Genomic DNA, 16,722 nt, shown 5'->3' on the forward strand with positions numbered 1-16,722 from the left:
TAATTTCCACTTTAAAATATGAAAAATGTATCAACCCCTACAATAAATGTCCATTATTTATAATGCACATAATAATTCACAATTCCTGTTGCTTTAGGATTATTATCCTGCTGTAACAAACTGGCTCAAATTAAGATCCTACAGCTGTACATAAGGACTTAATAAGACTGTCATAGCCATGACATGACAGATGTCGTAAACAGTTGTGACAGTTTATGACAACTCTTTTAATAGTTCAAAGGAAAATAAATCTGAGTGATGGTTGGTTGGTTTATATAGCCATGGGATTTACAGGAAATACATTTATTGTGGAACTATGAATAACTATAACTTGTGAAGCATTCTGATTATAGTGCACACCTGCTTCATTTGCTCACAACAAATTTAAAAAAGAAGAGAGAATGCTTTCAAATACGTGTTTGAGAAAAATATCAAGATACCTTTTCATAGTTGAGAATAAGACAGAATATATAATGGAGTATGGCATTCCCTTAGAGATAACAAAAGCGCTACTGGTCATTTAAAGGTAACGTAGTAAAAATGACAGAGAAATAACAAAGAATTTAATAGAAAGATGTTGTTTTGTATAATACATATACTATCATAATAGCAACCTATATTTGTGTCTGCTCATCTGAAACAACTCTATTTAATCTCATCACCCAACAATTTATGATTTAATATCACTCTACTATGTGACTATGTAGGTTATGTCATGGAATACTGTACTTAAATTTTTTTTTTTTTTTTTAAAAGATATTTTCATTTTAAGCATTAGAGATCCAAACAGAATAACAATTATTTGTGTGTGTGTGTGTGTGGGGGGGGGGGGTCTGAAAGTGTGGAAGTCCCCTTGTAATCTACTAGGATGTGAGGAATGTATCATTTGTACATACAAGCAAACAATGATAAGTCATCAAACTACTACATAGTGAACTATCATATTGACAGCTAATGATGATGCCGGTGTATTAAAGAAACACTTCACCTATTTCTAACCTCATATTCATTATATCCAGCCCCATAAGTGTCTACATATGTGCAAATGGTGTGTTTCTGAAATAGTCCTTCAAATGGAAACTACATTTACTGTATAGAAATGATGTATATAAGTACTGTATGAACACCCAACATGTACTTAATATGGCTGTGATCTGGTTTATTCCATTGTGTTAGAAAGCCTAGAAGTTTGTTCTCAGTCTCATACTGTAAGTAGCCTGGTTCCATATATGTTTGTGCTGGTATATTGCTCACTCATTTGGTCGTTGTCTTGGCTATACTATACTATTTATGTTGTCTGCATAATGTGGTAGTCTTCCCTTAGTGTAGTTCCCTCAGTCTCATATCCTTTATCCCAAAGTAGACAGAATCGTGACAGACGAAACAGACCAATGCACATGCGAGATTTGGTTCTGGGTGCCAAAATGCCAGGCCACAGCCTTTGCAAGAGTTTGACTAAATAGATGATCCAATGGCTTTTAACACACTTCTATATTATAAACTAGGGCAGTCGTTCCCAGATCTGGTGGTCCTCAGCAAAGGAAGAAGTTGAGAATGGGAACCACTGAACTAGGAGAAAGGAGTGATAGGTAGAATGTCTATGTCTCTCAGAACATCTCATCTCTCTCAACACTCTTGCGTCGATATTCACGTCATAAGAAGAATAGAATACAAACATTATTTCCCATTCCCCTTCATTATAAATGGGGGTCAATATACTATCATAATAGCAACCTAACTTCGTTGTACATTTTTTGTTATACATAAATAACAAAACATGCCGAAAAGCTGCTGTGTTGTTCAATGTACATGTAACCAGGTAAAAAAACAACATCCCGACCTATGGTTTGCAATGCTCCCACGTAGGGAAATAAGAGCCTGCGAGAAGAGCCCTGTGGCATCAGGATTTTTGGCGTGGGAGAGTGGGAAATGTGGGCACCCGGTGTCCATGTAGGCTACACATAGCTATGTGTATGGAAAACATTACATCACAGGTAAGACATTGAACTTATTTAGTATAATCTGTTTGTAACTCTACCCACTATTTGAAGCTTAATGTTCCAGTCGGTAGCTAGCTATCACTCACTCCCTCGCGTGGCTGCCAGCACCGTCATGAAAAGGGGCATGAGAGAAGCTCTACAATATTATGTTTTTCTAAGTATTGAGAACGCCCGGGAGCAGTCAATGTTGAAAAGTAATCTTTAAACATGTTTTACTTGTCTTAAATGTAGTTTTGTAATTGACTAAAACAAGCAGACAACAAGAAAATTGTGTTTGAAAAAGGTTGAGGTGTTGCTGTGAACCAACGGGGTAACCTAGGTAACCCCAGGTCATTTTCCCCACAGACGGGCAGGGGGCCACAATGTTCTAATACCGACTGGGAGTATAGATGAAGTAAATAGGTCACTCAAACTCAAATAAAACAATGGAATTGCTATGAAAACACTTGTGGGAAAGATCCCGATTCTCCTCATTGCCCCCCAGCAAAATTAGCTTACATTTAGGCTAATGTTTATAAGCGTATTTCACACTATGTTGAGGTAAAAATCGGAGTATAATGCTTGTGTAGATGTCAACTGCATCACATGTTCATGTCATCATTACCAATCAACTGAATTACAGTTAAAAAATTACTACCACCGATTTCTGTATGCTAGCTATGCTAACCATCTTATACAAACGGGAGTTAGCATTTAGCAGTCACTTCTAAACCTGAAAAGGGACAACTTCTACATGTTATGCAGCGAAAATCCTTGCTGTCAGAGTGCAGTATAACTGCAGTATGCAAAAAACACCGTTTTTTTTACTGCTGTAATTTTGCAGTGTAACTGCAGTTAAGAGTGCAGTATAATTGCAGTTATTCTACAATTATGCTTCTAAAATACCACAGTCGACTGCAGTTCATGCACTTTTACTGCAGTTTCAAAACTGCAATTCTTTTTGTAAGAGAACAGACAAATACATCCAAAACGGACTTAAGTAAGCACATTATGGGCCTGTTACAATACATAAATCAAGACTGATTTGACGAATATCCACTTGTTAGATCAGAGTGATGAGAAACTGTCTCCACTGGGCTCCTCCTCCTCTTACATTCCCCCCTCGTCCTCTTCCTCCACTTCTTCCTACTCCGAGAGAGTGTTCAGAATCTCCTCTAGCTCCATCTCAGAAGTCGGGCCCTGGGACCTGAAAACACAAACACACAGTATACGGAGGGGTCTGAAGTGCTGTTCCAGTGAGGGGTCAAATACAGTGCATTAACATACCCCTCAAATACATACCCCTTAATTTATTACACAACTTGTTGTTACAGCTAGAATTCAAAATCCATTAAATTCCTTTTTTCACCCATCTACACACAATAAATACCCCTTAATGACAAAGTGATAAAAAATAAAAAAAATAGAAATGTTTGCAATTTTATTGTAAATAAAATACAGAAATATCTCATTTAGATAGGTATTCACACCCCTGAGTCAATACATGTTAGAATCACCTTTGGCAGCGATTACAGCTGCCAGTCTTTCTGGATAATTCATTATGAGCTTTGCATACCTGGATTGTACAATTTTTGCACATTTTTACAATTATTCAAGCTCTGTCAAGTTGGTTATTGATCTTTGCTACACAAGTCTTACCATAGATTGTCAAGTCAATTTAAGTCAAAACTGCAACTAGGCCACTCATGAACATTCAATATCATCTTGGTAAGCAACTCCAGTGTATATTTGGCCTTATGTTTTATGTTATTGTCCTGCTGAAATGTTATTGTCCTGCTGTCTCCCAGTGTCTGTTGGAAAGCAGACTGAGACAGGTTTTCCTCTAGGATTTAACCTATTCCATTTCTTTATATCCTGAAAAACTCCCTAGTTCTTGCCGATGACAAGCATACCCATACCATGATGTAGCCACCACCATACTTGAAAATATGAAGTGGTACTCAGTGATGTGTTTTGTTGGATTTGCCCCAAATATAACACTTTGTATTAAGGAAAAAAATGAATTGCTTTGCCATATTTTTTTATTCTGTCCAGGCTTCCTTCTTTTCACTCTGTCATTTATGCTAGTATTCTGGAGCAAATACAATGTTCTTGATCCATCCTCAGTTATCTCCTATCACAGCCATTAAACTCTAACTGTTTGAAAATCACCATTGTCCTCATGGTGAAATGCCTGAGCGGTTTCCTTCCTCTCCGGCAACTGAGTTAGGAAGGGTGCCTATATCTTTGTAGTAACTGGGTGTATTGATACACCATCTGAAGTGTAATTAATAACTGCATCATCCTCAAAGGGATATTCAATGTCTGCCCCCCCCCCATCTACCAATAGGAGCACTTCTTTTGCAAACCATTGAAAAACCTCCCTGGTCCTTGTGGTTGAATCTGGGCTTGAAATTCACTGCTCGACTGAGTGACCTTACAGATAATTGTATGTGTGGGGTACAGAGATGGGGTAGTCATTTAAAAATCATGTTCAACACTATTATTGCACACAGAGTGAGTCCATGCAAGTTATTATGTGACTTGTTAAGCACATTTTACTCCTGAACCTATTTAGACTTGCCAAAACAAAAGTGTTGAATACTTATTTTACACCTGCATTGTTTTTACACCTGCATTGTTTGCTGTTTGGGGTTTTAGGCTGGGCTTCTGTACAGCACTTTGAGATATCAGCTGATGTACGAAGGGCTATATAAATAAATTTGATTTGATTTGATTTGATTTGAATACTTATTGACTCAAGACAGCTTTTCATTTTTTATTAATTTCTAAAAACATAATTCCACTTTTGACATTATGGGATATTGTGTGTAGTAGATCAGTGACACATCTCAATTTAATCCATTGTAAATTCAGGATGTAACACAACAGAATGTGGACAAAGTCAACGGGTGTGAATAGTTTTTGAAAGCCCTCTAATAGCCCCTCTTCGAGTGTGGTGTCACTCACATGTCCGGGCCAGGAAAGAGTCCATTGGGAATGGAGAGGGGGTCAGGATACATCCCCCCTTGTAGGGGTACTGGGGCCAGCTGGAAGGGGGTTTGGAACTGGTTGTTCCTGATGAAGAACATACAAAAGACTTAGATTTTTATTTGTAGCTATATTCAATTATGTAACTGTTATTTAACCAGATGAGTCAAGTTAGCCTGTTTTTGATCTTGCCAACTCCAGTGACAACGAGTTGGCATGATAGCAGCAAACAGACTGGCACTCAGGCTAGAGTCCTGTCACTGGTCAATACACAGTAGCTCACAATTGCATGAGACATGAAACTGATGGAGTCTGTCTGGGATTTAAAGCAACTGTCCAGTGTTTCCAGATTCCTATGAATTAATTATATGAGGGGAATCGTTTTCCTTACAAATGTTTTAAATTAAGTATGTAATAAAGCAACTTTTCTGTATTGGAATGGTGTGGGTGTATACCAGTCATAAACAATATTGCAAACGCATGCATAAACACACACATTTACTAAGAATATCCTGTTGTTCTCAAGGCATAAAAAAAAACAGATTTTTGTTCGGAATATTGTTTGATCAAAGAAAGGCTAGTTCTAAGACTCTGTGTGCTACATTGCTTCATTTCTTGTTACAAAAGGAATAAGCTACTATCATTTATTATTGTGACATTCAACCCCATACTGTGTGACATCCAACCCCGTGATGGGGCTGTTCGTCACAATTGAACCGAGTGTGTTTTCTGACTAACGACTCCATGTTGGAATAAGAGACGTTAACGGTGAAATGAGTCTTAATATATACTGGTGCTGAGAAATACGCATCAGATTAAAAAGTGTGACAACCAAATACCCTACACCCTGCTGTTGTACTTGCCTGTCTTGCAGGAACACCTATACTTCTCTTTTCTTACTAGCACTGACTTTGCTGATAGCTGCTTTGTTGTTTACTATGACATGTGGTTGTCTTACCTACAGTGTCGTGAAAAAGTATTTGCCCTCTTTTTAATTTGTTACTGAATGTTATCAAATCTTCAATCAAAACCTAATATTAGATAAAGGGAACCTGTGTGAACAAATAACACAACAATTACATAATTATTTAATTTATCGCATAAACAAGCGTATGCAACACCCAATGCCCATGTGTGAAAAAGTAATTGCCCCTCAGTAGCTGGTTGTGCCATCCAAACACTTCCTGTAGTTCTTGATCAGACTCTCATGTTGCTGTAGAGGAAATGGAGAACTGCTGTGACTAAGCAACATTTGTGGGTTTTCAAGCATGAACTGCTCGTTTCAAATCCTGCCACAACATCTAATTTGGGATTAGGTCTGGACTTTGACTAGGCAAGTTGTCCAGGTCCTGAGGCAGCAAAGCATCCACAAACCATGGTATGAGGTTCTTACTGTGGAATGCAGTGTTTGGTTTTTGCCAGGCATAATGGGACCCATGTCGTCGAAACTTTTGAATCCTCTGTCCCATAGAACATTCTTCCAAGAGTCTTGATGATCATCCAGGTGCTTTCAGGTGATATTTGGCAAACTTCGGTCAACTTTTTGGACAACATGGGTCCCATTATGTCTGCCGAAAACCAAACACTGCATTCCACAGTAAGAACATTTAACCAACAGTCAAGCATGGTGGTGGTAGTACGATGGTGATGGTGATGGTGATGCTTTGCTGCCTCAGGACCTGGACGACTTGCCTTAATAGAAGGAACCATGAATTCTGCTCTTTTTTTAAAAGAATTCTACAGGAGAATGTCACCAATCTGTGAGCTGAAGCGCAGCTGGGTCATGCAGCAAGACAATGATCCAAAACACATAATCAAGTCTACATCAAAATGACTAAAAAGCAGCACATTTGAAGTTTTGGAATGGCCTACTCAAAGTCCAAACCTAATCCCAATTGAAATGTTCTGTCAGAACATGAAATGAGCAGTTCTCGCTTGAAGACCCACAAATGTCACTGAGTTAAAGCAGTTCTGCATGCAAGAGTGGGTCACAATTCCTCCACAGCGACTGATCAACAACTACAGGAAGTATTTGGTTGCAGTCATTGCAGCTGAAGGTGGCACAATCAGTTATTGAGTGTAAAGGGGCAATTACTTTTTTACACAGGGGAATTGTGTGTTTCATAACTTTGTTAAATAAATAAATAAAACAAGTAGACTTTTTTTGCTATTTGTAAACTCAGATTCCCTTTATCTAATATTAGGTTTTGATTGAAGATCCGATAACATTCAGTATAAAAAATATGCAACAATAGAGAAAATCAGAAAGGGTGCAAATAGTTTTTCACGGCACTGTAGCTACCGTAATATGAATGCACTAACTGTAAGTCGCTCTGGGCAAGAATGTCTAGTAAATGTGTCTTCCCGGCACGGTAGAGTTTATCACATTGACTAACAAGGTACTTACGGAGAGAGAGAGTAGAATGGTGATGCACTGGCTCCATTCCCCTGGTCCCTAAGAGAGAATGATGAAGACCTTGTGAAGTGTGTGTGTGTGTGTGTGTGTGTGTGTGTGTGTGTGTGTGTGTGTGTGTGTGTGTGTGTGTGTGTGTGTGTGTGTGTGTGCACGCACATGTGAGTGAGTGATTCAGACTCACATGGAATAGAAAGAGGAATTGTTGTCCTGTGGGGTCTCACTGCGCTGAGGAGAGTCACAGTGGGCTTCCCTGCAAACACATACACACACACACACCAATAAGTCACAACACATAGTTTGCGTTCAACATCATGTTAGCTAACAAGGTTGTTAGGTAACATGGCGGTGTCCCAAATGCCACCATATTCCCTGGTCAAAATAATGAACTATATAGGGGATAGGGTTCCATTTGGGACAGAACCTTGGTTAGTTACATAGCTTCTGTGTAACTTACACTCCTACTTTGGTCTGGATGGAGACTACGAGGTATCCCGAGGTGGTATCCCGAGGTAACGGGTTATCTGGTCAAATGAGGCAGGGAAGAAGATTGGAATTCCCATTAAAACTGATATAAACAATATTATTGTCATAATATTAATCTAATTCAAAGTTTCTTCTCACAAATAATATTCTATCGCTCTCTGTGTGTCTCTGTCTCTCTCGTTCTCGCTGTCTGTCTATCTGCCTCTCGCTCGCTGTCGCACCCCCCCCCCACCACACTTTCTGGTTGGTCATAAATAGGACTTGCCTGTGTAGTATTTTCTGAACACGTCATTTTTCGGCAGATCTGGATAAACGTGTGTGATGAAGTCGATGTCTTGAATACGGTCACCAAGGGAACGGATCTCCAAGTCTCTCTTGGTGGACGGTTGAATATTCTGGATCTTCTGGCCCCCGTCTGGAAAGAGGGATGGAGGTTGGAAAGGAGAGAGAAAGAAAGGCCAGTTTAATAGGAATGTATCTCAGAATTTCTGGATTCCAGTGTTCTATTCCAGAGGTAAGCAGTCAGAATGGAAAAACAGAGCATGAGAAACTCCAGTAGAGACTGTAAACCAAGTCGTACAGTGGACAGACAGACGGACAAGACTAAACCCTTACTCTCTGATGGAGCCACGTATGCAATGGTGATGCCTCCTATCTCAGAGTCGCTGAAGCGCAGTAAGAAGGTCCCGTTGGGCCGGTCCTTCAGAATCAGGTGGAGGTGCTGCTTACCGATGAAACCAAATATCAACCTAGAGGAAGGAAAACACCAGGACACACAGTTATCTATGTGTGTGTGAGTCATATTCATTTTCTTTCAAATACTTTAACTGTGCTCGATTGAACCAATGGAATAGTCCCAAAGATGAAAACCCTGTCCATCTGACACTCAAAACACTATTTGAAACCAGGTCTTCTCTGTGTCTCTCACTGGTACACAGTCTTATTTATTAGGACACACTGTAGCGAAAACATTTTCAAAGACAAATTAAAACAAGCGTTTCTTATTGGATAAGTTCAGGTAGTCCTTTCCTGTTTCAGTCTGTTTTCTTCCGTTTGGTGCTTAATGAACAAGCCTAGCTCTGTCTCTGACGGGCAGACATGACTCACCCGTCACTCCAGTAGCTCTTTAGGTGCTTCTTGGTAAGCTCTATCACACCATCAAACCACTGCCAGAAGGTGAAAGGTCGTCCAGGGAGCACCTCCTGACCAACAAAATTACACTGTTTAATCCCTCTGCTGGTTACATTTCACTCTGTTCTGTCCACAATATTACTAGCAATCATGTGGCACATGGAGTTACCCAAGAGGTGGTAGGTGCACAGGACCTTGTGCCGACCCACTGGGCACACCACGTAATTTCAACGTAGAAATGCGGGTAATATTTGGTTGAGACGTTGATCAATGTGATTTCAACCTTTATTCTCCCACTCAGCCAGAAGTTTGTTGAATTCCCAATGTGTTATCCCTATGCTTCAACCCATCTAAAAGCACAATTGTAATGATGTGCGCTGAGAGTCGGGAAGCAAGTTCAGAGAGTGAGTGTTTTAATAAATGAACACAACATAATACAAAAATAAGAAACACGAACAACGCACAGAACTGACACAGGAACAGAAACAATGATGCCTGGGGAAGGAACCAAAGGGAGTGACATATAAGTGATGGAGTGATGGAGTCCAGGTGAGTCTGATGACACGCAGGTGCGCTCCATAACAAGCTGCCTGGTGACCTCGAGGCCGGAGAGGGAGCCCACGTGACAACAATGTTCCAATGGAAATACTATGTCTGACTTTTGGTTTAAACTTCACATCTAAATGTGTTATTACTGCACTTTCAACCATTTAAAAGCAGAACAAAGTTCAAATGGGGATACTACAGATATTTTGTATTTATAAAACTTAATGTCTTATCACTGTGCTTCATCTAATAGCACAACCAAATGACCAGGGCCTGGTTTCCCAAAAGCATCTTAAGGCTAAGTTCACCGTTAGAACCTTCGTAGGAGCATTGTTAAATCTCTGAGCTGTTTCCAAAAACCATCGTTACTCAAGTTGCACTTGAAAATGCACTTTGGCGACGGCCTCAGACCACATAGAACAACTGTCCGTCGGCAGATGCATCTTTTTACTCATAGAAGATCGCTTCTAAACATACATTCAATATGTTTATCTGTCTCTCTGTGACCGCTGATAACTTCACCACAAAGTTGACTACAAATGCAAAGTTGCCCATGTCTGTGCAATTGTTACAAACAAGCAAAGCATTCAAATGAAAACTGAGATGATTGCATTAACAGATAACTGACTCCAGTGCTTCCTACAGTTGTGTCAAGTTGGCTGGATGTCCTTTGGGTGGTGGACCATTCTTGATATACACGGGAAACTGTTGCGCCTGGCACCTACTACCATACCCCGTTCAAAGGCACTTAAATATTTTGTCTTGCCCATTCACCCTCTGAATGGTACTCATACACAATCCATGTCTCAATTGTCTCAAGGCTTAAAAAACCCTTCGTTAACCTGTCTCCCCCCCTTCATCTACACTGATTAAAGTTGATTTAACAAGTGACATCAATAAGGGATCATAGCTTCCACCTGGTCAGTCGATGTCATGGAAAGAGCAGGTGTACTTCATAATTTGTACACTCAGTGTACAGTAGGCCTATAGGCCAGATATGTCTTTACATTTCAAAGATATTAAAATCAATTTCATGTTCATTCAATTGAATTTTATTTAGCTATTTGGGTAGTCTGTCATTTTTGCCTCAATATATTTCATGATGTGTAGCCTAACGTGCTCGATGATGTGCCAAATCTTGATTGAGTGCATTATTATAGGGTAAGCATTAGAATAAGACGCCCCAATATTTGCTGCCATAGGTGATAATATCTCTCTAGGACCTGATCTGTCGTCAGTATTGTGGAATAACTCTACTGTTAAGGTAAGATTTGAATGGAGAAAACCGATCGAAGGGCAGCACGGCCTTTCTTTTGATCCTATCAGTATCGAAACATGCCTCAACGACGCATTTAGCGAGCGTTTTCTCTGCGTGGTGTTTTGGGAAACGCATGGTACATCTTCGGCCGTTGCAGGAAAAAGGCATCCTTAAAATACTCATGACCCTAAATTCCATTGCTATCGGGAAACCGGGCCCTGGATTGTAGTTGAGATTTGCATTAAAAGTACATGATCAATGTTGTTCAAGATTCTGTACAGATTATAATAGCAATTGTGAAGATCTCTGTAGACCTGCAACCTTTGCGTGCTATCTTGAACATGCACGCTTGCTATGATTACATAAGAAGACATTTATTAACAGAAACCTCAAAATGTGGCCATTAGATGTGTTACTCATTTTAAGGTTGATTGAATAAATACTGTTACATTCGTTTGTAAGACAGCCTTAACGTTAGGCTATTTACTGTATTAGGAAAGTCATATTGAATTGTGTTTGGTTGACAATGCAACCAAATATCAACATTTAAAGGATATGTACTGTATCTAAGGCTTGGATAGTTTCATCTGAACCACGGGCTTAATCATATTCTTTCCCTTTGGTTTTTGGTCATGAATCCAACATATTCATTATTAATTTGTAGACAAACTGGAATTAAAACCAGAGTCAGTGGCCCAGATAGAACTAGCCTAGCAGAAGATACATCTCATTCAAATGTTGATATTTGGTTGCATTGACAACCAAAACACAATTCAAGATCCAGTTTGTCTACAAATGAGTAATTTATATGCTGGAATCAGGTCTCCATCCTAACCAAAAATCAAAGTTAAATAGGACTAAATCAAATCAAACTTTAAATACACTTTTAAATAAAGTTTGACTTAGTTAGATGTTTGGTTGAGATGTGAATCCAACATATTAATTATTAACTATATATATTGTCTATTTTTAGTTGAACCCTGGGTTGAATTGAAACACTAGCTGTTTTAAATGCTATATAGGCCGAAATAGTCTCATTGATGATATATGACTTATAAAGTATGGTTACATTTCATTTGCTCTGTTAAATCTACCCTTTGGAATTACTTCAATAGCAACAGTGAATCTATTTAGTTATTAAGAGATCTCTCATGAGGTCATTCTCACTAAAGCACGTTGCTAATAGTCAGTGACAAAAATCAAAGCTGGGCTTGGGTTAAAACACTGGATGGGAGACCAAATGGATCGCTGTAGATAGATCCAACTCTCCAGTAGGAGGTGCTGCCCAGTCTATTGTTTTTTTTTCTGATAGTGGATATAAGATTGAATATCTGACGTTGTTTCAAAGTTACAAATTCAACGTAGACAAACTTTGTATAAAATATGTTGAAAATTGGTTACCATGATGACATAAAATGTGGTTGAAATTTCACCATCAAAACAACTGTTTATGTATAATATATATGTATTTAAATCCAATGTTTTGTCCATGTAGATTCCACGTCACAATACGCTGACAAAATACATTGAAACTACATTGATTCAACCAGTTTGTACCCAGTGGGTAAAGACTGGTGTGTGTTCGTGTGTGTGTGTGTGTGTGTGTGTGTGTGTGTGTGTGTGTGTGTGTGTGTGTGTGTGTGTGTGTGTACCTTGTTGAACTGTGCCCAGGACACCAGCATGTTGCTGTAGTCTCCAGCGATGTCTGGCTTGTCAAATATCTTTTGGGCCAGGAAGTGTTGGTTGTAGTTGTCTAGGCAACGCTGCGTTCCGACCTCCGACATGAACTTACTGTTCAGGGTCCTGCACATCTGCTTCCAGGGAACGCGTTCCGGAACCAAAAACGGAATCCTTTCCTGATGACGTCATAAGATTAGAGGTCAAAGGTTGATGTTGTGAGTGAAGTGAGCAGGCATACTGTTTAGTCTTTGTTGATAGTGGGTGTGATATGAGAGGGAAGAGAGTTGAGAGAGCGAGAGTGAGAGAGCAAGAGAACGAGAGCGAGAGATGGCCAAAGGCTGCAGGCACTCACTGGTTCAGAAAAGGCACAGTCCCAGATGATGGTTGCTAGGGCATTGTTATCCTGACTACCGTGAACGATCACCACCACCGGCACAGAGATCATCTACAAGCACACAGGAGAGCAACACCATGTCAGTACAGCCATACTAATAACTGATCATCAAGACAAATCCTTTCCATTGAGGATCTAAACTATGCTTGTACAGTGTGTACTGTATATTTGGCAGTTCAAATTAATAACACTTCAGCCTGGGTGCCAGTCTATTTCTGCTCTCTTGTCAACTGCTTATGGAATTGTCATGCCAATGACAGCAATGGAGTTGGCATGAGCATAAACTGATCTGGGACCAGGTTAATAACACAAGTCACCCTAAGAGAATTTAGAGATGTGGCACGATCTGTCTGCATGTCTTAGGCCTGCTGTGCTATAATACTGCTATTACCAAGACGTTAAGAGATAAAAGATGTATTGCCAAGTCACCCAAAAGTGAAGTCTAATCGCACATGTCAAACCTCAATTGACATTACACAGGCCAAAGGGCGAGACCAGAAAAAGAGTGTAGAAAGAGACCAATACTTTGCTGCCATACCACACATTGGTGTCATTCGAGCTTTGACACCTCTATGTTTGATCTAGCTGTACAAGTGTTATTGAATCTGGAATTGAATAGAATATGAACATTACAGAGGTCAAAGGGAGAAATGGTTTAGAGCAGAAGAGGAGGGGAGAAGGACACCTGACCTGTATTCTGTAGGGAATGTCACAGCCAGTGATGCTGATCTCTGTGGTGAAGAAGAGAGCAAACTTCTCCTCCGTAACAGACTCTGACCCCTTTCTGTCTGCTCGCTTGATCTTCTTTATAGACTGGAGGAAATGACAGAATAAGATATCACTTGATGAAGACTAACTAATTTTTCATTTTAACATAATTATAAGAATTTCACTTTCTCTTACATATCCTTAAGACATATAGATTTTTTTTTAAAGCTTCGAATCTGGTTGATAAAAAAATCAAGCAAATATGACATCACAGGAAGCTACACAAGAAGTTTGAAGTTGCATGGTGAAAGCAAGGCTGCAGTACATACCATATTCCTGAAGGTGGCACATGTACTCTTGCCGGAAGTGTTGTGTTCCAAAATGGCTGTGTTATTGATCAACTCTCCAACATTCTCACTGGAATAAACAGAGCAAAAACACTTATTTAGACTCGAATATAACTTCTTAAAGGCCTACAGAAATATGGTGAGGTGATATCAGTGTATTGTAGATGATGACTAATTGGCCTACTATGCGCTCGTCACAACTATTGACAGCCACCAAGGAAGTTGCTCACAGAAATGTGGATGGATTGAAATGTACAGAATGGTACCTGGAGAAAAATGGGGAAGGGTCATGCTTTTTACATTTCAGTCAAGGGAAGGGTTTAGTATACATATATATATATATTTGAATTAGTTCAGGGGAGGGACATGTACATTTGTAATTGCTGAAAGTTCAATATTTTTCAGTGTTTTGGAATTAGTGGCTTATTAGGCTATACAGTGCATTCGGAAAGTATTCAGACCCCTTTACTTTTTCCTCATTTCGTTACGTTACAGCCTAAAATGGATTCAACTGTTACCCCCCCCCACCCCATCAATCTACACACAATACCCCATAATGACAAAGCTAAAAAAAGATTTGGAATCTTTTCACACATATATATATATATAAAAAAACAGATATCACATTTCCATAAGTATTCAGACCCCATTGGGAAGAGATTTTCGATGTACCAATTCCATGGCACATGGTGTATGAATTGACACGCAAAACGACGCCAGATTCAAAACTTAAACTTAAATTACTATACAAAATTCTTGCAACCAATAGAATGTTATACATTTGGTGGATACAATATTCCCAGCTCTGTAGATTTTGCTGCGAGGAGGCAGAGTCATTAAATCATTTATTTTGGTACTGTCCATATGTAGCTCGTTTTTGGTCACGGCTCCAAGAATGGCTGAAGAATTGCAACATTTACCCAGAGCTAACGCTGCAGATAGCAATAGTGGGTGATTTGATAAATCATAGCCAATCGATCAATAATATAATCGTTATTTTAGAAAAAAAAAAATATTTCATTTACAATCTGTAGAAACTATGAGAATAGAAAGGTTCAGTACTTTTGTGAAACAGCACAGCACAGTTGAAAAATATATGGCAAATAGAAATCCAAAATGGATGCTGTTAAGAGATAGATGGGAGGGGTTGAATGGAGCTGAAGGGTGGGACTAATAAAAACAAGATAACAAATGTAAAACATACAGGGACTGTAAAATGTATATAGGGTCAGAACTTTTGTGAAATAGCACAGTTACAAATATATGGCAAATAGAAATCAAACTGGATGGACATCAGAAATAGAGGAAGGCCTGGACTAAAAACAAACTAAACATATCTATTGTAAAAAAGATTGTGTCTGTAAAATGTATATAGTACGTATTAACTGGAAGTAGAAGCCTAAATGTTATTGTTAATTAGTTTACTCCAATTGGGGGAGGGGTGGTAAGGTTTGTGGGGAATAATAAAGGCAAATATATTCTAAAAAGATATGTATATACAGTTGAAGTCGAAAGCTTACATACACTTAGGTTGGAGTCATTAAAACTTGTTTTTCAACCACTCCACACATTTCCTGTTAACAAACCATAGTTACGGCGGTTAGTCGGTTAGGACATCTAATTTGTGCATGACACAAGTCATTTTCCCAGCAATTGTTCACATACAGATTATTTCACTTATAGTTTGCTGTATCACAATTCCAGTGGGTCAGAAGTTTACATACACTAAGTAGACTGTGCCTTTAAACTGCTTGGAAAATTCCAGAAAATTATGTCATGGCTTTAGAAGCTTCTGATAGGCTAATTGACATAGTTTGAGTCAATTGGAGGTGTACCTGTGGATGTATTTCAAGGTCTACCTTCAAACTCAGTGCCTCTTTGCCTGACATCATGGGAAAATCTAAAGAAATCAGGCAAGATCTCAGAAAATAATTGTAGACCTCCACAAGTCTGGTTCATCCTTCGGAGCCATTTCCAAATGCCTGAAGGTACCACGTTCATCTGTACAAACAATAGTATGCAAGTATAAACCGCTGAGGAAGGAGACACGTTCTGTCTCCTAGAGATGAACGTACTTTGGTGCGAAAAGTGCAATTCCAGAACAACAGCAAAGGACCTTGTGAAGATGCTGGAGGAAACAGGTTAAAAAGTATCTATATCCATAGTAAAACGAGTCCTATATCGACAACCGGAAATACCGCTCAGCATGGAAGAAGCCACTGCTCCAAAACCGCCATAAAAAAGCTAGACTATGGTTTGCAACTGCACATGGGGACAAAGATCATACTTTTTGAAGAAATGTCCTCTGGTCTGATGAAACAAAAATAGAACTGTTTGGCCATAAATAACCATTGTGTTGTTTGGAGGAAAAAGGGGGAGGCTTGCAAGCCGAAGAACACCATCCCAACCGTGAAGCAGAGGGTTGGGAGCATCATGTTGTGGAGGTGACTTGCTGCAGGAGGGACTGGTGCACTTCACAAAATAGATGGCATCATGAGGAAGTAAAAATATGTGGATATATTGAAGCAACATCTCAAGACATCAGTCAGAAAGTTAAAGCTTGGTCGCAAATGGGTCTTCCAAATGGACAATGACCCCAAGCATACTTCCAAAGCTGTGGCAAAATGGCTTTAGGACAACAAAGTCAAGGTATTGGAATGGCCATCACAAAACCATGACCTCAATCCTATAAAAGATTTGTGGGCAAAACTGAAAAAGTGTGTGCGAGCAAGGAGGCCTACAAACCTGACTCAGTTACACCAGCTCTGTTAGGAGAAATAGAATAGACT

The 16,722-nt window shown here is 39.3% G+C and overlaps 1 protein-coding gene across 2 annotated transcripts in view; it reads right to left on the minus strand.

Moving 5' to 3' along the window:
* Positions 1-266: 266 nt before the first annotated feature.
* Positions 267-16,722, minus strand: part of stat6 (signal transducer and activator of transcription 6, interleukin-4 induced) — a 54,038-nt gene continuing 37,582 nt past the window's right edge. For both annotated transcript variants that reach the window (XM_046366160.1, XM_046366159.1), the window contains 12 exons: positions 13,916-14,003; positions 13,569-13,691; positions 12,837-12,929; positions 12,457-12,660; positions 8,977-9,071; positions 8,485-8,618; positions 8,135-8,284; positions 7,841-7,907; positions 7,568-7,636; positions 7,378-7,425; positions 4,950-5,057; positions 267-3,186 (listed from right to left, as the gene is read on the minus strand). In XM_046366160.1, the coding sequence (XP_046222116.1) occupies positions 3,126-3,186; positions 4,950-5,057; positions 7,378-7,425; positions 7,568-7,636; positions 7,841-7,907; positions 8,135-8,284; positions 8,485-8,618; positions 8,977-9,071; positions 12,457-12,660; positions 12,837-12,929; positions 13,569-13,691; positions 13,916-14,003 (1,240 nt within the window). In that variant the 3' untranslated portion in view covers positions 267-3,125. The remainder of the gene's footprint in view (positions 3,187-4,949; positions 5,058-7,377; positions 7,426-7,567; positions 7,637-7,840; positions 7,908-8,134; positions 8,285-8,484; positions 8,619-8,976; positions 9,072-12,456; positions 12,661-12,836; positions 12,930-13,568; positions 13,692-13,915; positions 14,004-16,722) is intronic.

This window comes from Oncorhynchus gorbuscha, linkage group LG10 (genome assembly GCF_021184085.1).
Source record: "Oncorhynchus gorbuscha isolate QuinsamMale2020 ecotype Even-year linkage group LG10, OgorEven_v1.0, whole genome shotgun sequence".
Taxonomy (NCBI): Eukaryota; Metazoa; Chordata; class Actinopteri; order Salmoniformes; family Salmonidae; genus Oncorhynchus; species Oncorhynchus gorbuscha.